This window comes from Caloenas nicobarica, chromosome 19, assembly GCF_036013445.1.
Source record: "Caloenas nicobarica isolate bCalNic1 chromosome 19, bCalNic1.hap1, whole genome shotgun sequence".
Taxonomy (NCBI): domain Eukaryota; kingdom Metazoa; phylum Chordata; class Aves; order Columbiformes; family Columbidae; genus Caloenas; species Caloenas nicobarica.
Window position 1 is genome coordinate 816,481 of NC_088263.1, and position 25,639 is coordinate 842,119.

A 25,639-nucleotide genomic window follows, 5' to 3' on the forward strand; every position below is an offset into this window, starting at 1 on the left:
TGTGTGCTGGTTTGGCATTGGTTTGGCTTGGAGACAAGATTTTAAGCGAGTGTATGACCACAGAGGATGTTTTATTCACTGTCAGCTCACCCTCTCTCCTGGGGCAGGTGATGGAGAAGCCATTGGGGCTGTGCTGGATCCCCCTGAGTTTAGTTTCATGCCTGAGGCAGTCACACCGCGGTGGGTCAGGGCCTCAAGGTCAGAAGTTGGCCACAGTCTTCACCCCAGCTCTATCCGAGGAGGGCTGGGAACTGTGTCCCGCGGCAGAATCCCCATCCCTGGGAGGAGCGCCAAAGCTCCTCCATGGCACCGCAGCTTGCTTGGCTGCTGGCCTGGGTGGATGGGATGGAGGGTTGGTGCTTCCAAACCCGGCCGAAAGTCCTGGAGGATGGTTTGATCCAGATCTGCCCCTTCATTAAAAAGACCTCTGCCTTACAGAGCCTGGGGTGTAATTTGGGTATTGCCCACATCACTGCAGTGCCTGAACATGCCAGCTGGTCCTCCCTGCTGTTTTACAGCTGGGGAAACTGAGGCACGGACAGGCTGGGGCTGAGCACAGACCCTGCAGCCAGCCCTGGGCTGTTCCAGGATGTCTGCGGCAGAGACGTGCTGTCCCAGGACAAACGACTTTTCTGTGCCCGGACGTGCGACGGGGACGGGGCTTCCCAGGGGTGCCCTGAGCGAGGGTCTTCCCGGGAGGAGCAGCCGGGTTCTCCTCAGAGCTCAAGCTTCCCCAAAACCCTGGGCGTGCTCTGAGAGGCTGCTGTGTTCTGAGAGCAAAGGAAGGGCGAATTTGGGGACCTCGGAGATGAAGACGCAAGGCTGGGTTTCCCCAGGGGGGAGACTTGGGGTGGTCCCGGGTGACTTGGGGTGCGATGCTGCCTGCCCGGGGCTGCAGCTGGAGACCCCAGGGCCACCCATGAGCGGGGCCGAGCGAAGTGTCCCCAAGGGTGCCCGGGCGCTTGGGCGGTGAGTCAGCACCCACCCTGCGGGCTGCCGAAACCAGGAGGAGACGAGATTGTATCAGCCTGATGGGGGGGCTGGCGTGATCAAAGGGCCGGAGAGGAGCTCAGGCTCCACACAATGGGGGGACACGATAGCCCTTATCTGCTGGCCCCGCCGAGGTGCGAAGGGCCCGGCCCCGGGGGTGTGGGGCGAGGGGGGCGGGTGGGCGCTGGGCGCTGCGGGGCTGGGTGAGGGCAGGCACAGCCCGGGGCTCCCACCCAGCCCCTGGGAAAACCGCTCCTGGCAAACACTGAGAAACAAAAAAATAAACTCTGGTTCTTCCCGGGGCTGGGAAACCCGTAGGGAAGGGTTTGGAGGCTAATCCAGCTGCAGGAGCAGGACAGCTGCTCTTGCTATTCCCTGGAGAAGGTTTTGGGAGGGGGGACCCCCAGCATCCTCCCTCCATCTCCCCCATCCCACCCTGCTCCTGACAGGAGCGCCCTGAGCCGAGGGCCCTGCAGGAGGGAGCTGGCCCCACACCACACACTCGCATGGGTCTCAAACACGGTCATTTAATAAAATCTCCTTTTAAAAGAACTACAATCTGTACAACAGCAAGGGGCATGGGGAGAAGGGCAGCAGCCCGTGGGTAAGGGAGCAGGGAAAGGGTCTGTGCAGTGAAGGGTTCTGCCAGCGACCCCGCTGGGTACAGTCCCACAGCACAGCAGCCCCTGGCACAGGGCCCTGCGCTGCCTGCCCTGCCTGTGCCTGCCTGCACCTGCAGCAGCTCGAGTGTGCAACGGCTCCCATGCATGCAATGGCTCCCATGCGTGCAACAGCTCCCATGCGTGCAAGATGCCACCTGTGCACAAAAGGTCATCTCCGTGCAAGACGCCACCTGTGTGCAAAATGTCACCTGTGGCCGTCAAAGTTCACGTCAGGGTCTGGACACGAAGCCACATCTATAAAAACCAACCCACAACTCGTCCCAGGCCTTGCAATGGAGTCGTCACAGCCAATGCACCAGGGAGGCTTTGGGAAACAGTGCTGTGCTCCGAGCAATGACTTGTCGGTGGGGACTGGTGAGCCCAGATGCAGACGTGGGCAGCGGAAGGGTGCAGGGGGTCTCTGGAGCCTGGGAGGTGCCTGGGATGGATGTGCAGGGGGACTGTCCTGGAGAAAGTGCCGGGGTGGGCTCCACAGGGATGCTGCAAAGGGCATGGGCTCCACGGGGCAGAGCAGCAGCACAGCAAAGACACCACTGCTCGGCCACCCCTCCTGGCCTCCTGAGCCCCCACCAGTCTTGCTCCTTCCTCCCCCATGGCCACACAGGCTTAAAAACAAAACCCTGAGGCTTTTCTGAGCTTTCACCCCATGAAGGAGAGCCCAGCTGGTACCCAGGGCTGCCTGAGGAATCCTCTGCCCGCACAGCCCAGCATGGGGGTCCAGGCCACAGTGGCACTGGGACTGTTAGCGCCCTGAGGCCACCGAGGCCCATCACCCCCAGAAAGGGATGGAGCCGGGGCAGGGGCCAGGGCAGAGCCTCTGCTCCTGCCTTTGGCTCACAGAGCGGGAGTCTGCTGCCAGGGCTGCCTGGGCTGGGGAGGAGGGGACAGGCCAGGCATCCCAGCCTTTAGCGATATCGTCCTCAGACACACGGTGTGAACCGTGGGGTTGTCCTGTGCAGGGACAGGAGTTGGACTCAATGATTCTTGTGGGTCCCTTCCAGCTCATGACATTCTATGATTCTATGATGTCACCTGCTCTGGGGAAAGCCCCTATGCCTGGCAGAGGGGCTCTGGGCAGGCTGGCAGCCCTGATGCCTTCCCCTGCAGTCACAAGCATGCCTGGACCCCCTTGGCCCCTCTCCCACTCTCTGACCCCCTCTCCAGCCCTTTCCCAGCTGCTGTCACATCAGCCCAGCAGCAGCCAGGGTAGCAGCCCCTCCTCAAAGCCAAATACAAAGAGACAGCACTGCAGCCTCCCCAGTTCCTGCGCCAAGGCAGCGGCTGCCCCTCCGCGGGGCTGGCACGAGCGAAGGGCAAGGCAGGGACGCGATCACAGCAGCAAAGAGGACAAGGATGCTGGAAAAGGGGGCGATCCCCCCCTCCCATAGCTGTTAGTGGGTGTTTATTGGGCAGGCGTCGAACAGTCTGGCAGAGCGGGGTCTGTGCCCCTTGGCCTGGCCGCGGGTGCCCCTCCGGCGCGGCCGCCCCACCGGGCTTCGGCGTTGGGCGTACAGTCCGTAGCGAGCTCGTGCGGAGGACAGGAGGGGTGTTACTGGTGCGACTTGGGGTTGGAGGGGTGTAAGGAGGAGTCATCAAACAGCGGGTTCCTCACTTCCATTTCTCCAGTCTGCGGCGGCAGAGGGAGCGGGGACGGTGGGAAGGAAAATGCAGGAGGTCAGAAACCAGCTGGGGGTTGAGCCGCCCTGTCCCTGGGAGTTTGAGTCTGAACCCCAGCCCAGCAGGGAGGAGGGGGGTCCTTGTGGGCTGGGGTGACACATATCAGGACCCTGCTATCACCCTTGGAAAGGCGCTGCCTCCCTACAGGAGCGGCTGAGGACGCTGGGATGGGATGATGGTGTCTCATCGTACGGGATGGCAATGGGACCCCACAGCCTGGCTGGGACTCCAGCACAGCAACCCCCAGCCTGGCTGGCAGGAATTGGGGCTCCTCGCCCAGACTGCTTGCCTGCCATCAAGTGCCCTTTAATGGGCCTGTAAAGACCTAATGATGACCCTTAATCTAGGCCCTGATGGCCGGGCTCCGCAGCCATTACCATGTGAAAGGCTCCTTTCGGGTCTCTTTGTGCTCTTTGTACCCAGGGCTGTTAGGAGCTGCCCTTCCCCGCGGTCCTCTGCCAGCCACCAAAGTCCCCCCGGCTTTGAGGGGTCACAGGTGCTGGGGAGGCAGCAGGATGAGCTCCCCGGTCCTGGTGCCCAAGAGCCCGAGGTCACCATGTCGCTGGCATGGCAGGGGTGGCAGGTTGAGTCTGCCAAGGGCTGCTCCGCTCTCTGCTCCCAGGGCCACGGGGCAGCGCGCTCCAGTAAAAAGCCGCGTGCCGGGGCACCCAGGTCAGGGCACCCACTCCTGCCCACCGGAGAGCCAGTGGGACCCAGCCAGGGTACCCGGGGGAAGCAGAGGGGTTACATCGTCTCAGGGCTTGATGAGGGACATGTTGAAAAGGCTCCGTGCAAGGAGCTGCACATCCCAGCCATGTATCAGATCCCATCCCGCGCCCCCCAGCCGCCCTGTGCCCACCATACCGGAGCCAGCCCGGGGCACTCGTACACGGTGAAGTCGCCATCCTCGTTCTCCTCATCAGATGACGCTGAGTCCGGCAGCTTGGGCTCCTCTTTATGCCTAGGGAGAGAAGATGCAGAGAGGGTGTGAAGCCCAGAGAGATGATTAACAGCACCCCAGTTAATGGCAGGGCACAGATGAGTAACTGGGTCTGCTCTTTGCTCCCAGGGCTGCTTACTTCTCCATGGAGAGCATCTGCTGCTTTTGGTGCTGGTAGTGGTACATCTGGGCGCTCTGAGCCAGCGTCTTGTCCCCGGGCTGTGGAGAGAGCAAGGACAGCAGTGGGGCCAGGCTGCAGAGCCCCCAGCCCAGCTGGCAGCGTCCCTCGCCAGGCTGGAATTCCCTCAAGCAGAGCACACGCCTGGCCCCAGCACCAAACACCCTGCAGGGAGGGACGCGGGCACCTTACCGAGATCTTGTCGTAGGGCAGGGGGCTGGCCGCTCGCTGTGCCAAGTAGTCTGCTTTCTGCGCTAGCTTGACCTCCTTCTGCAGCCTGATCGGGGAGAGGAGAGAGGTCAGAAGGAACAGACGACTCCATATGGGAGCCAGTGACCCCCAGGGGGGCTCAGCCCTCCCACCCACATCCCCATTCCCTGCGACGACACCCATGATGGGTGGCATGCCCAGGCCAGGTGGCCCTGCCTGTGCACAGGGACCTCATCATGGCCACCTCCACCCCACAGAGCCTGGGAACAAGGCACCAACATCCTGCGGGTGTCAGCAATGATGTCCAAACCAGGAGTCACGGCTTGTGCCCAGCACAGGGTGTCCCACCGCCATCCTCCAGCCCCGGCCAGCAGACGCCGCACCCCAGTGGCTGTGGCACATCTGCAGGGGGACTGGGAAGGGCAGCTATTGCCTCTCCTCCAAAACCCACCAGACAGCCAGGAAGCACAGGAACAAGCTCCCGTGGGCACAAGGACGCTGAGAGGCCGGCTGGCACCAGCAGCGCCCAGCTCACCTGCACCAGCAGACCACAGCCACGATCAGTGCCGAGATCCCGGCCAGCGTGCACACCACGATCAGCCCTGCAGAGGTGGGGGACACACCGAGGGACAGCGGCTGAGCCCGGTAGAACGGTGCCACCAGCCCGCGCTTTCCTGATGAGGATGTGAAACCCCCTCCCACGAGCTGCCTGTCCCTGGGGTCTCACCGAGCACCATGTCGTCATTTGAAGGGACGGGGGACACCTCCACCGGGTGCTTCTGGCCCGCAGGGGTGGTGGAGGTGGGGAGGGTGGCAGGGGTCTGGCTGCTCGCAGGACCCTGCCGCACAAGCCCCTCTCTCAGCCCACTGGCCACACGCTGTCTGCTGCTGCTGGGGACCAGGGTGGCTACGGGAAAAGGCAGAGCTGTGAGCAGAGAAATGTCCGTGCAGCTCTAGAGGGCGAACCAGCCCGGGGTGCAGGGTCTGGCTGTCATGGGGTCTCTGGCACCACTGCAGAGAGCGGTGGGAGCCAGCGAGCAGGCACTTACTCCTGGGCTTACCATCCCGCAGCGGGTGGGGGCGAGGAGCCTCTTGCCTGGCCAGCATGTCCGCCAGAAAATCGATTTGTTTCTCCAAGCTGTGAACAGACGTCCTCCCTGCGTCAGGAGAGAGCGGGTGTCAGACGGGCACCCCGGGACACGGCGGTGTGCCCAGCCCCAGGACTGGACCCAGCGTCCACCCCCGAGGGGGCTCACGTCCCAGCACGAGCAGATGCGGGCAGTTTGGAGTCCCACCCCACTCAGATGCAGCCCTGGTGGTCCCAAAGCCGAGACGGATGCTTTTCGCCCCACAAACATTGGAGGCCGCACAAACAGCAGTGGCCATGGCTGCCTCCGCGCCAGAGCCAGCGGGTTCTGCAGAGCCCCATAGGAGCAGGCAGGCTGCCAGCACCAGGAGCTGCTCCGTGTCCCCACCGCTGGGGCCACACGACTGCCCCGACTGAGGAGGGACACGAGCCGCACCAGGGGAGAAGCCCCCGCTCCCCGCAGCCTCTGGCAGGGTGAACTGCAGACCCGCTGCGGGCAGTGGGGCCATTTCGAGAGCAGGCAGGGGACACCTGAGCGGGCACAGGCACCCGCACCCCGGCCCGGGGGTGCTCACCCACAGGGTGACTGTGGAACAAGAGTGGAGCTGCTGTCCCCAGGCTTGCCGAGCAGAGTCAAGCTCTGCCGCTCACCACTCTGCTTTTAACAGGATTAAACTCAACTTCAAAGGCAGGAGACATCCCTGTCCCCATCCCTGCTCCCTCTGCCCCCGCGCTGCCATACTCAGGCTGTCCCCAGCGGGAAGCCCTGGAGGGTAAATCAAGACATACAAAGGCGAGGTGGCGCTGACAGCTTGGTTCCTGGATAATTCAAGGTTATAACAATTACAGCTCCTCTGGAATCTGTCCTCATTCCCAATGTTTGGAAACAAATCCCAATTCCCTCCTGAGCTGGGCACAAAAGCCCTTCAGTCACCTGTGACTCAGAGCAACACAAGCCAAAAACTGTTTAAAAGGAGACATTTGCTTTAAACAAGAGCACAAAGAGCCAAGGTGCCCAGCCCCGTGTCCCCCATCTCCCCAGAATCCCCAACCTCCTGTCCTTGGCGGGAGCCGGAGTGCTGCACACCCTGTGTACCCCACATTTCCCTGTCTCTTTGCACCCCGTTATTTCCACCCCCAAAGTGGTTTGCAAACCAGCACCATGGCCACGCAGTGCCAGGTCTGGGGCTGTGCCACCAGTGCCATGCCTGGCGGGTGCCGTGGTGCTGGCACGGGGCCAGGCTCCCCCGATGGGCAGGGGGGCTGTCACGGGACTGAGCGTGACAGCCCTGCGCCCCATGGGTCAGCCCCGCGCTGGGGATGAGGACATTCTGGCTCGAGGTCCCCACTGCACTCAGGGAAAGGCCTGTCCCCATTCCCATGGGACCCAGGGGACAGCCCTGTCTGTGCCCACGTGTCACCGTCAGCTCTGGGGGATCCAGGCGGCCTCTGTGGGCACAGCCCAGCTCTGCCCCACACCCATCAGCCTTGGGCAGATGCAACCGCAACAGCAAACGCTTCAGGAGGATGAATGTGAGCTGGCTGGAAAAGGGAAAAAAAAGCTGGAAAACCAGTGAGAGCAGGTGTGAGACTCCCAAGGAACTCCAAGGAAGCTGTGCCGTTTGGCCAGCAGCACCCGGGCCACGCTGCCCACCTGCATTAACCAGCTTCATTGCCAAGTTTCCTTCCAGTGGCTAAAAAGCCCATGCCTCTGTTCTGTTTGGCAGATGAGATGTTCCCCAGTGCCGTGATATTTGCCACCCCGCAGCATTTAGGGGGCAGAAGCAGCCTGGCACTGACGGCTCGTCCCTGCCGGGCACCACGGACAGCTGAAACGTTGGCCCAGGGAACAGGGGGCTGGGGTCAAGCCCCCAGTTCCTGCCTGCCCAATTCTCTTGCTGCAAGAGAAGCAGAGATGGGGGGTGTTCCCAGAGACCCCCCAGCCTGCTGCAGGGAGTTGAGAATGCTGGGCAGGCACAGGGTGCACGCAAGGTATGCAGAGGGCTCGCAGGGCACAGCAGGGCATGCACAAGGAACACGGTGCATGCACAGGGCATGCAGCAGGGCATGCACAGGGCATGCCCAGGGCATGCCCAGGGCTTGCAGGGCTCGCAGAGGGCACGGCTGCCCTCTCATGGCAGGTCCCAGCACCTGCCGGCAGCAGGGAGGGCACGGCCAGGCTGGCACCCAGCAGCCCAGCCCCTCTTCCCCCTGCCCCCAGCACCTCCTTGGGGTTTTCCCCTCCCCAGGGTCTCCAGTGCTCAAGCCTTCCACACACACAGGGGTCTTGCCAGTTACCACGATGGGTTTGGGGACAGCAGGGAGCAAGAAGGGACATATGTGGCTTCTGCCCCGGGCGGAGGAAGTCTAATGTTGACAGTCTCCACAGGAGGGCACAAAATTCCTACAAATCCACTTGTTTCTACAGTCCTGCTCCAGGATGGCTGATGCCCTCCTGGCTGCTGGCAGCACAGCAAGCGTGGAGGGGGGAACCCCCAGGTCCCGAACCCAGAACTCCCTTTTCCTCCTCTTCCCAAGGCGCTTCCCGCAGCCTCCTGGGACTCAGCCCTGGCTCTGTGCTGGCGAGGACAAGCGGGAGCAGGGGTGGGACCCATCAGCCCAAACCACATCCCTCAAATCCATCACGGCACGTTCCAACAGCATGCAGCACTGTGGTGCTGGCAGTGTTTTGGGGCTCAGAGCCCTGCACAGGCAGGGCCAGCGCGGCTGCGGGATGCACCACGTCATGAGGTCCCGCACATCCCGTCTCACCTTTGTGCTGGTGCTGCGCCGGGTACGTCGAGACACCCACGCACGCCGTCACCAACGGCAGGAAGACTCCACTCACATGCATTGCCCTCCTAAGATCCCAAATCGCCACTTTACACCCCAAAAAGCTGCTCTCAGTGCCTGTCTGCACAAGTACGCTGGAGGAGAGGAGCCCCGGCTCCTGCCCACACTCCTGCCAAGAACTGCAACCAATTGCAGGGACAGCGCGGCGGTGGCAGCTGGGATCCCAGGATCAGCGTCACCGGCCGTCACAAGCGGCTCAAGGATGCCTAACCCTTTAAAGGGGCTGCCCACGCACAGAGCAGCAGAGCCACGTGGGCAGCCCTTTTAAAAGGTTAGGCATCCTTGAGCTGTGCCAGCCCCCCATTTGCATTGCATCCCTCCCCAAATGCAGCTATCACAGCCCCTCTGCATCCTTGCAGGCTTCCCCAGTTGCAGCAGGTAGCTGGGTGCTGCTGCCAGACCAAGGTACAGCTACTGTGGAAAAAAACAGTGCCTCCCTGCTAAAAGGAGCTGGGCATCCGCGGGATGCTACCGTTCCTCAGCATGCAAAAATACAGGATTTGGGAGGGGATCCCCCTTTTTTTCCCCCTGGACCCACACTTTTGCTGCCAAAAGCTGGTGGCATTGCTTGAGACAATAGGAAGCGGCTGGGAGAGACCCTGGGATGGTCTCCGTCCTCCTGGCATCCTCTCAGAGGATGTTACTGCGGCCTCGCATCTCTCTGTTGAAGCCAGGCGAGGATGCTACCATGGCCGCATCTCTCTGCTGAAGTCGGCACCAAGCAGGGTTGCTATGGAGATGCCAGCGTATGTGCAGCCTTTCTGAAAGGAATTTGCTCCCAAGATTTCACATTTAAAAAACCCAATACTGTTAAAGCTGTTTGGTACCCACGGATGTGGGGGCCAGCTCAGGGGGCATCTGCCCATTGGACCCCGGCTTGCTGCTGAACACCAAGCCTGGACCCCATCCTTGTTCCATCCCCTGTCTTGATCCCCCCAGCCATCATCCCCATTCCAGCACAGCCTGGCTGCTCTAACAGCCAAAGGGCTGTGCAGAGCCAGGGCCCCGCTTTGGCGGTCTCCCCTCTGATTTACAAGGTGATCTTCCTGCCAGGAAGCTGATGGCACGAAGGGCATGATGGCTCTGCCATCCCCGTGTGCCCACCAGCTGCAGAGCACGGGCTGAGTCACAGGCAAAGGGCAGCTCTGGCTGCACCCCGTGGGACCCCCAGTCATGCTCAAGACATGGGAACCAGAACACAAAGCAACTCTCCCAAAAACCCAGAGAAGACTCCATGCAGGCAGCAGCTCGGGTCGAGGGGAGCTGCCCCTCTGAGTCCTGCCATGGCCAGTGCTTGTCCCCCACCCACACTGCCTGCCATGGGACGAACCACCCAGGAGCTCCCCAAGCCTTGGGGTGGGGGTGAAGGGCTGTGCTGCGGGCTGCTGCTGTGCTGGGGCCGGGCAATGTTGCGGGGTGCCCACCATGGGCAGGAGCCGGGCTCCAGGAGGGACCACGGGCTCTGCCCGCTGGTGAAAAAAGAGCGAGAGGGTTCTGGGGGCAGCAGGAGTGACAAGTGGGTAGAGAGGAGCAGGCTGGAGGAAGATGCTGGTCGATGCCCGTTGCAGCAGGGGGAGGTTCAGAGGCGCTAGGGAGCCCCCACCCTGCACCCAGGTGGTCCCCAGCGAAACCCCCAGTGTGCGAGCACATGGCTGGGTCCCGGCTCCTTCCCCCCACACAGAGGCCACTCCACTTTAGTTAAAGCAAAAATAATTGGGTGGAGCCATAATTACAGTCTTAATTTGCCTGCTGGTTGAATCCGCAAGAAAAAACACAAGGTGGGGCAGAGAAACAGCTCTGCCTACAGCTTTCCAAACCTCACGAAGAGTTGAGGGTCACCTTAAAATATGCCCATGCCCAGCGCCCAGCACCAGCTGAGCACCCTCCACCCACCGCAGCATGGGGTGGCACAGCCCTGTGCGGGGTGACACAGGTGACCACAGGCTCTGCCCGTCTCTCCCACTGGCACAGCGCAGCCCCCGTGGCTGCCACAGCCCCACAGCTCCCTCGGGAAAGGAGCTGGGGATGACACCCAGTGCAGCCCTCGGTGGCCTTAGGGCCAGGCTGTGCTGCCCGCTCCAGCCTTCCCGGTGTGGATGCTGGACACCGCTGGAGGAGGAGACAGCACCTCCAAAGCACAGCTCAGCATCTCAAACCAATGGAACCAGGTATTGAAATCCAAAACACCAGCATGGCTCAGCCATGGGACAGCAAGGCCGTGGGCACCCATTTGCCTTGGCCACGGGGTCTGCACGGGTCACGGTTCTGTGCCCTGCTCCTGCAACGCCTGGGGCTCTGTGCAGCTGCATCCTCTCCTGTGAAAAGCCCCCACCCCAGAGCAGCCAGAGAGACCCCAGAGCACCCCAGCAGCCACCCAGGCACCCTCCTGTGCCAGGCTCTGGCACTTCTGGGTGCTGGCAGGGTGCAGCAGCACACACAGTCACCGGTGTGGCTGCAGGAGGATGCACGAGGAGTGGAGTCAGGTCCACATGCTTCCCACCAGCCCCAAAACCACCCCACAGCTGGGGCGAGCCGCGGCTTGCGGGGAGAGGGAACAGAGCTGCCGTCCCCGCGGGGATACAGCTGCCATGGAGAGGAGAAGCCAGGGGATGGGAAGCAAGGGCGCTGCAAGGGCGAGGAGCTGCTTCAAGGCCGCAGCAGGGTAGATGCACATACCACTGGGTGAGAGCTGCTTCTGGACACATCGCCCACGGTCGTCCTCCTGGTAGGAGGCCAGGCAGGGACCACAGGCGCCCGACCCCGGCGGGCAGAACTCCCGGCGCTGCAGGGCACAGTCCAGGCTCCGTGGACACGATGCTGCTGCAGGGACAGGAAAAAACAGGTCAGGAGGAGGAGAAGGGTCAAACACACGCCTGGGTCTGTCCGCAACCTCTTGGTGTGGGGCCCAGCTGCCCCGGCTCTGTTTGCAGAGGGCAGGTCCCACTGCAGTTAACAGGTGCAGGTGCGTTTCACCAGTGCTGCCTCTCAGCCCCTCTTTGCCTTCACAAAGCCATTACTGACTGCAATTAAGCACAGGTTCTAATCACCTGAGAGTTGGCCTTGATGATCCGTATGAATCCCTTCCAACTTGAGATATTCTATGATTTTATGACCTGTGGAAGGCTGTTTGCTGCCTGCAGGGAAGAGCAGGCAGTGTCCATCCTCCTGCACAGGACCGCAAGCCTCAAGATGCCACCGTCCCAAGGGACACCTCAAGCCCTAGGGTGCTGCCATCCCACAGGACACCATGCACCCTAGCGTGTCACCGTCCCCAAGCCCCAGGATGCTGCAGGACACCCAGAGTCCCACAGATCTGGCAGCAACCAGGGTCTCCAGCCCCTGCCTGCACCAGGCAGGCAGTGGCCGAGCAGGCTGGCAGCTGAAATCCAACCATCACAAACTGACAATTGTGTGGCAGCTGTCAAACAAACAAACAAAACCAAACCAACCCCCTGCAAAGCCTCAGCACCCTGTGACAGGTCATCACAGACAGCAGCTGCTTTGGTTTTCATCCCTTTGGCATTGCAGCAGGGGAAAACAGAGGAACTCACCCTCCCTGGTGTCACGCCACAGCCCAAACCTCCCACATGGATTTACAGGGCATCTTGTTTCCATGTCAGACCTGGGGACCTCTCCGGTATCTCGGTACAGGCATAAACCCCTCACGCTCGGACCTCATCTGGAGCCAACACGCTCGTGAGCAGCCCTGGGCCTCCCCCAGCCTGGCTCCAGCCACTGTGACCTCCTGGGGGTGCAAAGTCCCTGGGTCCTACCCAAAGCTCAATCCTGAGACCGGGTGATGGTGACAAACCACATGTGGAAATGGAGAGAGGAACCACGACCAGCCAGGACAGTGACGTGCAGGGCCGGCGCACAGGTCCCACCTGCAGCGTGGGGCTGTGGGGACACTGGGGTCCCGGCTTCCAGTGACAGTAGCAGGAGCCGCTGCCAGGGACGGTGACGCTGCTGGCACTGCCACGGGATGAGCACAGACATCCCTCCCTCACCAGCTGGTGGCAGTGTGGACCCAGGTACCGCTCGGTGTGCCGGTGTCCTGGGCTAGCACAGCTGGATGGGGGTGCACAGCTGGATGGGGTGCAGCACAGCTGCCCTAGCCCTGCTCTTCACCTCCCAGGCCGTGCGCACACGTTTCCCGCAGGCAGGGGCAGGCGGGAGAGCACGGCCGGGGGCCCTCACCGGGAGCAGGGCCAGGCCTGGCCGCCCCCAGCCTGGCGATGAGTCACGGCAGGAGCCGGCTCCCAGCACCGTCCCACGCTCCCGGAGCTGTCCCCATCCCTGGCAGCCCTCGCCCGCCCACACCAACACCGCAAGCAAAGTGCCCGCCATCTGCCCGTCCCCTGGGGGATGGCAGCACCGGGGACATCCCTGGCACAGCACAGCGCACCCCTCAAAAAAGGGGCACCCCACCTTTGGGGGCTTTCCCGAGCATCCCCATCCCTGCAGCAGACCGGGGCGAGTGGGGCAGCTGGTGCTGCGCCCAGGCACAGCGCGGTGGGGAGTCCTGGTGCAGGATGGAGCCACCAGGACATGAAGCTCCAAGGCCACCATGGCAACTCTGCTCCCCCAGCAAGGGCACCGAATGGGACGCCACTCCAAAGCAACACGTGGGGGATACTGAGCAGGATGTCACCCACAACAAATCCCCCTCCACATGGCCCTTTTTCACCTTTAAACTGCTCACTGGAGGGCACAACCGCTACCAGCAGCCCCTGACTGCGCCGGAGCACCCCACAGGACACGGCATTCGTCACCCTCCGGCTGCTGGTGCCAAAGAAGGGCAGAGCTGCCTTTGCTGCAGTAGTTTCTCTTGTGGGCAGGATTTTCTCAGCAGCTGCAATTAAGGTGGTAATTGGGATTGGCCGAACCCCACGACAGGCAGAGCAGCCTGGGGGATCTGCTGAGGTTGGGGGGCAGAAACTCAGGTGCTGCAAGAGCCAGGTTTGCTCCCTGGGGACAGCACAGGGTTTGACCAGGCAGCTGGGGGAGAATTAATGCTTAATGGGAAAACAATTGGGTATTTAAACACAGAAATTGGACTCGGCCGCCTGTTCTGCCCGCCCCAGGCTCACTCTCGAGGCTGCTTTGTTTAAAAAAACACAAACCAGCCAAAACATGTGGCGACTCAGCAGCAGGAGGAGGTTTTGGCACCGCGCAGCCCCTGGGTGGGGACATGCCACACACCTGTGAGGTGCTGAGGGGACATCAGACCTGGCGTACCAGTGGACCATGCAAACGTGTGTCCCCAAAACAGGTGCTAGAAAGCTGTTCACTGGTGGGAGGGAGACATCCAGCATCGTGAGACCCCAGCACAACCCTCGGAGCCACATCGGGGCACTGGGGAGGCTGCCCTGAGCTGGTGCCCAGCAACCAGTTAAATAAACCCCAGCCTGCAATCTATAAAAGGTCGTTATCTCTGTTTGAGGAACGAGCTGTGCTTGCCCAGCTGTCACGGGCTGGGATTAGGAGTGAAACAGGCGGGCAGGGATCTAATTAAGCTCCCCATGTGTAATCAATTGACATTAGTGAGCAGATATCACTGTGTGGGCACCCCACAGAGTGGGTGGTTTTGTAGGAGTCATTTTCTGAGCTCACCAAAACCCACTGTCTGCTCCTTTGTGGGACTGGTGAGGGTGGGCACCTCTGTGCCACGCTGGGCACTGAGCACCGTGACTGCTGGCACCCAGGAGCCGTGGGGACATGTCTGGTCCCAACTGCTGCCACCCTGGGGGACTGGGCTTTGGGCTGGGACAAGCTGCCAGGGCTGGGAAAGGCAGGGTGACTCCTGCAGGCAGGGGCTGAGCCCAAGGCCAGCGGGTGAGTGGGACACCATGCAGCCAGCACGGAAAGACAAACAGCACGTGAGCGTGAGCCAGGGACACGCAGGAGCAGCCTGTGCACAGGAGGAACTCGTGGTGTGTGAGCTCTGAGGTGTACATGCACAGCCCCAAGTGGGTTATCCGGGAGGGAGCTCCGCACAACACCCCCAGCCCTGCGGACCCAGCCAGGGAGAGTCTTGCTGGGGACCTGGAGCAGCCTCCAAGGTGAGCAGAGCCCCAGCAATAGGGGTGCCCGCTGCACCCCTCCAAATGATAGAGGGTATCTCGCCATGGCTGGGCAGGGCATGGAGCTGCTGGCAGTCACGGCCCTGGGTGAAGCAGTTTTTCAACACTCGTGCCAAAACATACAGGTGAAAAAGAAACAAAAATAAAACAGAGGAGGACATCCGGGTGGCTGGGAAAGCAGAAACTGCCCCTGCTGTGTCACTGCTGCAGATAGAGAGATAAAAGTTAACGTAAGAGGATAATTAATTAACACGGAGCACTGGTCTGAGTGCTTACGCTCCCTGCACCGGCAACGCCAACACCCACACCCAGCCTGCGGCTGACAGGCCCCAGTGCCAGCGGCATGAGCTGGCAGAGCCCGTTGGGCATCAGCCACAACAGAGCAACAGGCACGGAGGTGCTGCGGGGTCCGGCCCTGCATGGGGGTCCGGCCCTGCATGGGGGTCTGGCCCTGCATGGGGGTCCGGCCCTGCATGGGGGCGAGACACGGCATCTGGGGGGATGGTCACGGGACGATGCCAGGCATGGGAGGATGCCGGGGTGCCCTGGGAACAGGGTCTCCACTCTCATGTTGAACCTCCGCATGCCGGCACTCGGCTGCAGCCCAGGGCTGGGTACGTGGTCCATTACCCACAGCGGCGGCAGCCCAGGGCCCGCAGCGGCGCGGCCTCCGCCAGCTGCACTCCACGGTCATTCCTCCTCCTCCAGCCGGGCGGTGTGGGACCTGCCTGGTGCCTGCCTGCCCTCCCAGCGCTTCTGCTGCGGGCTGGCACTGCCCGTGGCTCTCCTGGCTCCGCAAATCGCTCCTGTCTCTGAAGGGCTGGAGCCAGCCCCGGGCAGGCAGACACGCTGCCCCACAGCCCAGCTGCCAAAGTCTCGCTCCCCTCTGCCCCGCAGCACCCCCGGGCAGGGGCAGCGCTCTTGCCCAGCAGCGGGTGGGAGCGGCGGGGCTGAGGCACCCGAAAGTCCCACTCCCACTCCCCCCATGCCCAGGGACACGGTCCCCGGGGTGAGCTGGGCAGTCACCGCCTCGACTGCCAGCGGCCACAATAACACAGGAAAAGCCGGGCTGGATGCTTGGGGTTGCTTGGGCTGGTGCCCCAGCCCTCGCACCGTTCCTGCTGCAAAGACTGCCCGTGAGTGACACACACCGACAACAGAACCGACAGTGAGCCCTGCCGGGCTCCCTGGCCCAGCTGCATCCCCCAGCCTGCTGCTCCTTGCACCCGGATGCAGGCAGAGGGGAGCTGGGCTGCAGGCAGGGCCGCACCCCGGCAGCAATCCCCCTCCCGGGCCCAGCCGCTGGCACCGTGGCCCCGGCCAGCGTGGCTCTGCCACCGCTCCGGCAGCCCCCGCGGGAGCCTCGCCACCGCCTGCAGCTGCTCACGTCACCGCCATGCTCCTGCCCCCGAAAATGCAGCAGACAGAGACCCTTCTCGCACACAGAGGTGACAGAGTGGGGATCAGCACAAACATCAACCGCAGCCCAGCGGGGCAGGGGACGCTGGCCACATCACATCGCTCTTGGGGACACAGGACCTGGCACAGTCACGGCCACGCAGCCTGGCCCCCCCGTCACCCCTACCGCAGCAGCACGGGCACGTGTTGGCCCACCAGAGAGCACTTTGCAGCTGAAAGTGCTTGTTTGCTTTTTGCTTCAGCAGATTTGTTCAGGCAAAGGCCACGTGCCACCAGGCTTCCTGTCCCCGAGGCCACCAGGACGCGTGTCGCAGCTGCCAGCTTTTCTGGTTCAGCCAGAACGCTGGGCGCTGAGGTCTGGCCCAGCTGACAAATCAGACATGGTCCAAGGGACAGTGCCAGCAGCCCTGTGCCAGAGGCTGGGGACAGGGGTGTCCCCGCAGGGACCCCCCCAGCCGCATCCCCCCTGCCTGCCCTTCAAACACATTGGCTGCACCGTGCTCCCGCGGAAGGGACGTTCTCATCAGCAGCATCCCCGCCCAGGAATGATGGAAAATGATGATGGAAAATGCCACCGTGGGCAGTCACCCTGTTGAAATGCCACTGCTGGCTGCTGCCGAACCCCCGCGCGGTGAGGTGCTCCCGTTGGAGCCCTGCTGTGCAGGCAGGACGGGCAGCGCAGTGTGCGGGGCTGCGTGGCACAGGAGACACTGCCATGCCAAGGGCAGTGACTGCTGCAGCCCTGAGGCCATCACGATGGGCTCCCAGAGCCTTGCCCCCCGCAGCTTCAATGCCAACAGGGAAAGGCAGGGCCAGGAGGGGCTGAGCCAGGCTTCCCCAGAGATGGGGGGATGGCAAACCCTCGGCAACCCCAAACACTTCACCTCCCCAACCGCCAGCGTCACCCCAGAGCCCATCTCCCACCTTAGAGCAGACCCCATCTACAAGCACCCCAAAATCTCAACTTGCTCCTGCGATCCTGGGCTGGGAGAAGGGAGGCCCTGCCAGGCCGAGGGAGCAGGATTTTGTGTCATTGCTACTCAAACCCCTTAACCGACCAAAAAACCTCCCGATCTCTGCCCTGGCAACCCATCTGGCACACCAGGAGAAGAGGAGCTGATTGATGAGGGCTGTGGGAAGGGGAGACAGCACCCGGACAGACGGATGGAAACAGCTCTGGGAAACTGCAGCTCAAGATCCTGGCAGGGACCGGGCAGAGCCAAGAGGCAGAAGAGGACAAGGCCACCTTGGCTGTGGCAGGTGAGGGGGGCACGGAGCCGAGGGAGCCCCCCTGGGTGCTGCCAGCTCCAGCCCTGCTCGCCGTCCCCTCCAGCTGCTCAGGGCAGCTCCAGCCCCGCAGAGGCCGTGCAGTGTCCGGGAGGGTGACACGCCGCATCCCCCGCCGTGCCGGCGTGACCCCGCAGTGCCAGGACTGTCTCCAGCCACAAGTGCTTTGCTTCAGATATTCAGGAATAGAAGAAATTAAAAAAGGAAATCCAGATGCCGTACGCCATTTCCCTGGTGCTGCCTGCCCAAACCTGCCACTGGCCCTGCACCACCAGCTCCAGCCTGGCTGGGTGTGCGGCCACCCGTACCAGAGACCCCAGGCCGTCCCCAATGCCACCCCATGCCAAAAAGCACCTTGCTGTTCCTCGCAGCTCGAACCACCCACTTTCAGTCTTGTTTATCAGGTTTTGCTCAAGCAAATACCAACAGGCTTCATACCTGCCCAGAACCCGCTGGGGCTAGGGCAGAGGCAGAGGTTGGGCTTTTATAAATTCCTTTTTTAGTGGCTGGGCTCTGGGCACAGCACGACAGCACAGCCGTGGTCAGGGCCACGGTGCAGAGTGCTGCCACAAGCGGGTTAGTGAGGCCAGCCTGCACGGCACAGAGTGCCAATGCCAGGTTTGCAGCACGACAGCTCCACTGGAGAGAGGGACCCCTCCTCACATCCCTGTGGTGCTCTGGGACCCCCCGATGGGCAGCGCGGCATGGTGCCAGACCCTCGCTGTGCTGCATCGCAGGGGACGGGCAGCACCCTGTGGTGTGGGGAGTTTTACAGCTCTGCTCCAAGCACGGACCCGCCTGAAGCCCTGAGCAGCCTGGAGGGAAGGGCTCGGGTCCAGGCTCTCTCCTGGCACTGACCAGGCACCAACCGATCAGCAGGACAGCACCACAGAGCCTGGTCTGCCCGGTGAGACCCGCAAGCCCACCTCGCCCAGCCGAGCACCCAAGGAGCTGCCAGGCCAAGGGCTGGCACAGCCACCCTGGCACAGCTCAGCCATCTGCGAGCAGCTGCTGCTCCTGCTCGCTCCTGGTGCTGGGCTGGGAACGAAACCCTGGAGCAGCAGCTCCTCGGCAAAGCACCGCTGCGCCCACCAGGGCCAGATGCTCTTTGGCAAAGCCGAAGCCCTCCCACACCTCACTGCCATCCCACGCTGCCGGGAGACATTTTACAGCCTTTGGTAACCACGTACCAGCATGATTTCGCTGATGGAACACTCTTGGGCAGCTCGGAGGTGGCGGCACCAGAACAGGCAGCTTTGTGCAGGTTGGGGAGTCCGTCCATCTGTCCTGCTCCCAGCTGGTACCGGTCTTGGCGCTCCCACCACCCCCACTAGCCAGTCACCCAACGTTGGGGTTTGGGGACACAGTCATTTATCACCAGGGCTCAGGGGCTATAAGGGGCAACACTTATGGCTTTCCAACAGCTCATGAGCAGGGACCCCAGGCAGGCAGCCCATATCCCCACGGACACGCAAGGCGAGAGGCAGGTGGAAAAGCAGGGGCCACATCACCCCACCCTGCTCGGGCTGCACCCACGCTGACTCAGCTGCCACCAGCGATAAAGACTTGTGGGACACCAGATCCCTCTCGGGCAGAGCCCAGCACATGGGGGTACCCCCTGTAAGCCCAGAAAATGGGGGACCCACGGGATGCACAGCTGGCTCCTGGAAAAGGGCTGCAGATGGTGCTGAAACAGCTGGACCCGGAGACTTCTTTTGGCTTTTATCTCCCACAGGAGGCGGCCGGCTCAGGGAAACCTCCTCCTTTCCAGCCAGGAATTACGGCTGCAGGATGGGTCACGTTACCAGCAGTTTACCAAGGCTGGCCCCGCTCCTGGCTTAGCGGGTGACTGGGAAATAATCCCTGACAGATGCGAGACGATGAGCTCCCCGAGGCAGAGCTGCTCCTCCCGCACGCAAGAGCCTCAGTGTCCCCAGGAGTGCTCCTCTGCAGAGCCCAGGCAGCACCCATGGGTGCTATGGGTGCGTAGTGAGAGCGGCGCCTTCCCCACCTTTTGCCCTCCACCTCTGTCACCATGCCCTTTCTACAGGAAGGGGACAGGGGCCAAGAGCCCAGGAGACCCCTGTGTCGTGACAAGCCAACGGTCCCCTCCGGCACGCCAGCTGACATGTCACCTCTCATGTCACGTGCCTCAAGTGATGGATCCCCCCACCAAAGCACAACCTCCCTCTTGCCAAGGCTTTGCCCACCTCTATTGGTGCAGGACAGACCCCAGCACGTGTCACTGGGTGCACTGGTCGGGGTGGACAGCTGCCAGCCCAGTGCTCCGGAGCGGGAAGAGGCTGGGACGGGGACCTGCTCTGGCTGCGCTTCCTTCCTCCAATTCAAAACGCATTCCAGGCACTTAACGGCCAGTTTCTTCCCGTTGCAATTATCGTTAGCTCATGAAGCGGCTAATTACAGGCCTGCTGCCGCCATTCGATGCTCTGGTCACCCCTGCGGCAGTGGCGGTCAGTAAAGCCCAGACATGAGGCGGAGATGCTCCGGCGCTGGCAGCAGCACTGGGGCCATGCCCTGGGCTTTTTGGGGGGCAGCCGGCTTGTGGGAGCCACTGCACCCATTGGGGACCAGACCCACAGCCCCCCATGAGGATGAAGCACTGGGCCACCGTGTTCAAGGAATTAATGCAAATATGGGACCGACGGCAGCTCCTGTCCCCAGTGCCTGGGGACCCAGTGCCTTGCACCTGGGGAGAGGCCACCCCATCACGCCTCCTGTCCCTGGCACCTCCATAACCCCTCCTATCTGCAACACCCCCACCACCCATCGACCCGTTCATCCCCAGCACCACCAACCTCCCTGTCCCCAGTGCCCCACCACGCTGTCACCCCTCCTGTTCCCAGCACCCCCCCATAAGCGTGCGGCAGAGCTAAGCCGATTTCCTCCCTTAATACCCCCATGGCCCAGAACAGCCGTCTCAGGCAAACGTCCCAGACTCGTCTTCCCCTTTGCACTGTGCGAAGGGCCCAGGAGCCCGGGGGGCGAGGGCTCCGTGGGGAGGGGTTGGCTTCTCAGGGCCACGGTGGCCCCAGGGAGTCGCCGGCAGAAAGTGCAGCCCTGGGGTTAGGCCAGGGTGCCACTCCAGACCCTCGAGGGCACCTGCAGATCCCAAACCTGCGCCTGGAGCTGCCAGGGGAATTGCAGGTCCAAAAGGCCTGACCCTGCACAGCGTAACTGCAGCATCTCCCAGGCTTCGGGACCATAGTTGCTCCACCCCAGGCTCCAGCTCTGTCCCCACCGGCGCCCAGAGCGCACGGCTGGGGCGCACATGCATTCACGGGCCCCCAGCAAACTGCAGCACATCCCTTCTGTAAACCATAAACTCTCCCTTGATGCTGACCACGTCAGGAATTGGGATCATGGCGATCAGGGGACTCTTTCCACCCGTTTCCCTCCCCACGCCTGCGGACAGAGCCCTGCCCAGAGCCCCACGGGATGCTCATGCACCGCATCCCCGGTTTCCCCACACCTCACCCACGAGGGCTCGTTTCTCATGGTAGGAACCAGCCCAAGAAACACAACCCCAGATAATACAGGGGGAACTTTAACTCCAAGAATAAAAATCGCACAGAAAATTAAACTCGGCACCCTGGCTGCTGTGTGGGAAATGCCTGGTTGGCACTGGTGTGGCAGAGGACACCCCAACGTGCAGCAGCTGGGGGGGCTCAAAGGGACGGGGTGTCGGGCAGGACCATTGCCCACCACCACCAAGGGGACTCAGACGATCTTCTCTGCACCTCAAGAAAAAGCCGGGGCTGGAAATATCTGGTTTCCCCAGATTGACCAGCATGATGTCAGGGGGCTCGGAGACCCCCTGCTCACCCGTGGGCAGAGCTTCGGGCAGCTCTGCAGGGCAGCCCATCCCTGGCAAGTGCCAGGGGCGCAGCACCAGCACCGCTGAGATGCTCCCAAGAGGGACTGGGAGGTGCTCCAGCTTCAGTGCTCAGGACAATGGATCCCAGGGACAGCCCGCTGCCCCCCGACCCCACCGCAGCTCCCTCCCCAGCGTGCTGATTGCAAAGCAGGCAAATTAAAAAGCCAAGAGAGGACAATCCCACCACAGACTGAGCCATGAGGACTCCATAGGGGACGGCTCCAGCCTTGCCATGCCCAACTCTGGACCTTGAGAAGTCCCTGCACCAGCGCAGAGCTGGGATAGCCGTGATCAGCACCAGCATCTGCACTCCCACCTGTATCCCTGAGCAGCAGCATGAGGAGGAAAGGCAGCGAGGAGCCAGCAGTTCACACGTGGCCAAATGGGTCACTTGGACTGGAAAGGACCACTGCTTTTTTGCTGAACAGCTTCTCGGGGTGTTTCTGACACAAAGTGCTGGCTGTGGCAGCAGGGCTGGGGTTTTCAGGCTTATTAAAAAAAGAGGTTCTTGCCTGTTATCCCATTTGGAAAACCTTTTTTTGTTGTTTATAATAATAGACGAAAGCTGGCAACCAAATTACTCAAGAGGGTGAGAAGTCCAACTCCCACTAATGGTCCAGGAAATGCAGCCAGAAAACAAGGTGAGGAAGCATTTCTGCCTGAAGCTGGATGCACTGGATAGAGACATGTGAAGGAAAAAAAAAACCCAAACAACTGAGGAGCACCAACCAAAACTAAACCACTGGCTGCACCACCTCCAAAGCCAGCTGCTGCCCTTCAACAGCTCAGATCAGGCCCTTGGCAAGACAAGGATGTCACTGTGCCACGTGCTGGCTGTGTCTGGGAGATGCCACCTATTGCAAGGGCCTCTGGGTTGCAGCACTGGCAGATGAAGATGGGGAGGAAGAGGTGCCAGCCCCTGTTTGAAGAAGCTTTGCTGGAGCTCCTGCAGAGGCAGGAGGATGCAGGTATGGTGGGCCAGCACCTTCTCCCCTGGCTCTCGCCTGGCCAGGAGCAGCTTCACCGGCTTGCCCAGAGCTGGAGCTGCCCCGGCCCTGCCATCTCCACCTTGCAGCTGTCCCCAGAGAAAGCCAAGCTCTGCCCCATCCTCTCGGGAAGGGAAATTATACAATGGGAAGAAACAGCCAATGTTTCCCCTGCTCCACTGTGCTGGGGGAGGACGGCTGCAGGGACAGGACAGAGACTCCTTTCCCTGCCCAGCATCCCAGGGATGCTCCTCCAGGTACCCCCAGGAGAAACCAGCCCAGAGCCCCCACTGCTGTGTGCCGCACAAACCCGACCTCCCAGCAGTGGGATGCTGCTGTTGGCATTTCCAGGCAGTACAACGATGTGGCTGGAAACAGTGCAAAGGAACCATCCCCGGCCTTCGCTTAGGGGAAGGAGGTTGAGCCGTCCATCCCAACCTTGCTTGTGCCAAGCGTGCGTGATAACCCAGCTGCTGGAGCAGACTGCTGCCAGCGGAGCGAGGCCCCCGGCGCTTGCCAAGTCTTCAGCAGCCCCCCAGGGCTGGGAAGGGGGAGGTAGGGGGAGACTGCTGCCCCCCTTCCACAACAGCAGCCCCTCGAGGGGTCCCACCCCAGCAGCACTGCCAGGCCAGCTTATCCCCCTCAATCTCTTAAATTCCGAGGCAGCGGAGATTATGCCGGATCACCAGTGGCTGCATCAGAGCCACCCAGATTTCCTTCTTCCCATCCCAGCCTGTGTCACCGGTACCCCTGGCCAGGCCACGCTGGCCTGGACACATGGGAAGAGGGAGAGTGCAGGAGCATCCCCACCTCTGCCTCCAGCCCCCTGGCATGGAAACACACAGATGTTTTGAACCTCTAGGAAATTTAAAAAAAATATTGCACCTTCTTGCCCTCCCATAGAGCAGGCAGCACTGTCCCTGGCTCTCGGCAGCTGCCTGCCCAGCGTCCGCCCCTCCGGCAAGCCGGAGCACGGAGAACAATATCAGATCTGCAAACAATGCTGGGAGCGAGGAGGCCTCCCCGGCTGGAGCGGGCAGCGAGGCGGAAAGCACCTGCCCGAGACGGGCTGTGCCGCCGGCAGGGACACCCCAGACCCTGCCGGGGCCACCAGCCGGCGCGGGCAGAGGGGGGAGCCCCCAGTTTTGCTGCGGGCAGGAATGCTCAGGGCTGCCTGGGGTTTTTGGAAGGGCCGTGTTTATGCCCATTGTAGCCGTGCGCACCCCAGCAGCGGGCACAGAGCGAGGTCCACAGTGCCCATCCAGTGCCAGAGCCACCAGGAGGGGAAAGGCAGTAACTTAGACCCCAAAACTAAAAAAAAAAGAAAAAGAAAAACGAAAAAACCCCAAAAGAATAACAAACTCTAAACCCCCCAAACAACCCTTAAGAAAACAGAAAGAAGGCCAAAGGTGGTGCTGCTGGGAGGGAAATAAAAGCCATGCATTTCTTCTGCCCCAGGAGAGAGGAGAAATGCCTCCCTCACCAATTCAGCTCCATGGCGCAATGATGCTGCTGCTCCCCTCGAGGGAGCGGCTCCAGGCAGGTGAGCAAACGGGGCACCCCCGGCCTGGCCCAGCCTCCCGGCGGCTCCCTGAGATGGCTTGGTCACCTCAGCAGCTTTGTTTGGTTTGGGGTTTTTTGTTGGCTTTTTTTTTTTCTTTTTTTCCCCCCATAATAAAGATGCTTCACGAGGGCCACAGTGTAGGGCTGCTCCCACAAGTCCCTGCTCTCTCCCTGCTCCAAGATCAGGCCCCACATCTGTGGGTACCTCCTGCCACCCCAAAGCGCTGCTGGGACCAGCCCTGCGTCGATGCCACCGGCTGCCAGGGCCCTGCCTGCGGCTGCGGGCAGGAGGGCGATGGCGCCGCGCCGCCCGGCCCTGGCAGCGATGCGGGGCCTGGCTGGGCTGCGAGAAACCCTGTGGGGCTGCGTGGGGGGCAGCCCACGGGCCGTTTCCCACCTTGCGTTCAGCCCGTGGGGATGCGTGGACCGCGCTGCCCGGGAGAAGGATGCGGGGCGGCCCCTCCCCCGCGGCAGCGCCCCGGCCGCTGGGTAGAGGGGACACGGGGGACACGGGGGACACGGGGGCCGCGGTGCGGGGAGGGACCCGCTGCCCCCCTCCCAGGGGCTGCGAGCTTGAGCACCCACGGACGCTGAGCCCGCGCGGGGGTGGGGATGGGGGGGAGCAACCGCACCGGGGTCGCCGTGGGAGGGGCCACGCGGGTCCCTTGGGAGCCTGGAACACCCGCGACCCGCGGAGGGGGAAGGACGCACAGACACGGGGAGACACGGAGGCGCACTGACCGGCACGGGCGAGGCGCAGGCGGCAGGTGCCGAGGGCGGCGAGCAGCAGCAGCAGCGCTCCGCGGCGGGCAGCGCCCCGGGCCGCCACCATCCTCCCGGGCACGGCGGGCGCGGGGCCGCGGCGGCTGCGGGAGCGGCGGGAGCGGCGGGAGCGGCGGGAGCGGCGGGGCGGGGCTGCGGGGCTGCGGGGCGGGGCAGCTGCTCTCCGCGGCGGGGCCACCCCCCGGCCCCGCCCCTCCTGCAGCATCGCGGCCGGAGCGCAGGAGCGTCCGCTCCATCCCTCGCAGCGGCCCCGCATCATCCCCGCCCGCGCACACCCCGCGGGCCTGCGGGGGGAGCCCCTCCGGGGGCTCTGGTGGGTGGTGGGCGCGCCCCCGCTGATGGCCGAACTGCGGGGCGGGTTGTGCTCCTGGGACACCGAGGCCCATCTAGGAGGCCACCTAAACCGGGCTTATCCCGCCCCCAAGCCACTCTCCTTTAAACACGAGCGTTTTCCAAAACGCTGGCGTGGGACTGCTGCTCTGAGCTTTCATTAGCTTGGCGGCGGCACTTTTTTGTGTGTCACTTTTTTGTGTGGGGGTGTCTCTGCGTGCTGAGTTAAATCTCGTAACCAGAAAACCAGCCTGCGTGCACAGAGGGAAGGAGCACGGGGCAGCCGAGATGCTGGTTCTGCCCAGCTCCAGGAGCAGAGGTCGGGGGAGCTGGTGGATGTTGGGACCTGGTTACTGCTCCAGTCCCGCAGGAGTGGCATGAACTGGGGATGAGGGGCTGGGAAATCCCACACGGGGGTGGAGTTGCTGCTGGGGCAATGCCCGGGCTGATGGCAGGAGGTGACATGTCCCTGCCTGCCAGGCAGCTGCAGCACCGGACTGCAAGCACTGAGTTTGTCAGAGCTCAGCTGCGGCCGCTGGCCATGGACAGAGCTGTGCATGGCCAAAACACACCCTCCTTTCCCCGTCACAGCCACCTCCCCAGGTCCCTGCGGGGTGAGCTCCTTTCCAAACCCTCTTCGTAGACATTGACTCAGGCTCATGACCCTACCGTTTC

General features: G+C 62.4%; 1 protein-coding gene across 1 annotated transcript; it reads right to left on the reverse strand.

Moving 5' to 3' along the window:
* Window positions 1–1,506: 1,506 nt before the first annotated feature.
* NPDC1 (neural proliferation, differentiation and control 1) lies at window positions 1,507–24,687 on the reverse strand. The gene is given in 9 exon segments (XM_065648643.1): window positions 1,507–3,300; window positions 4,215–4,311; window positions 4,430–4,531; window positions 4,533–4,745; window positions 5,214–5,280; window positions 5,406–5,585; window positions 5,728–5,835; window positions 11,295–11,438; window positions 24,593–24,687. Coding segments are annotated over 9 exon segments (1,080 nt in total). The 5' UTR covers window positions 24,684–24,687; the 3' UTR covers window positions 1,507–3,222.
* Window positions 24,688–25,639: the final 952 nt, after the last annotated feature.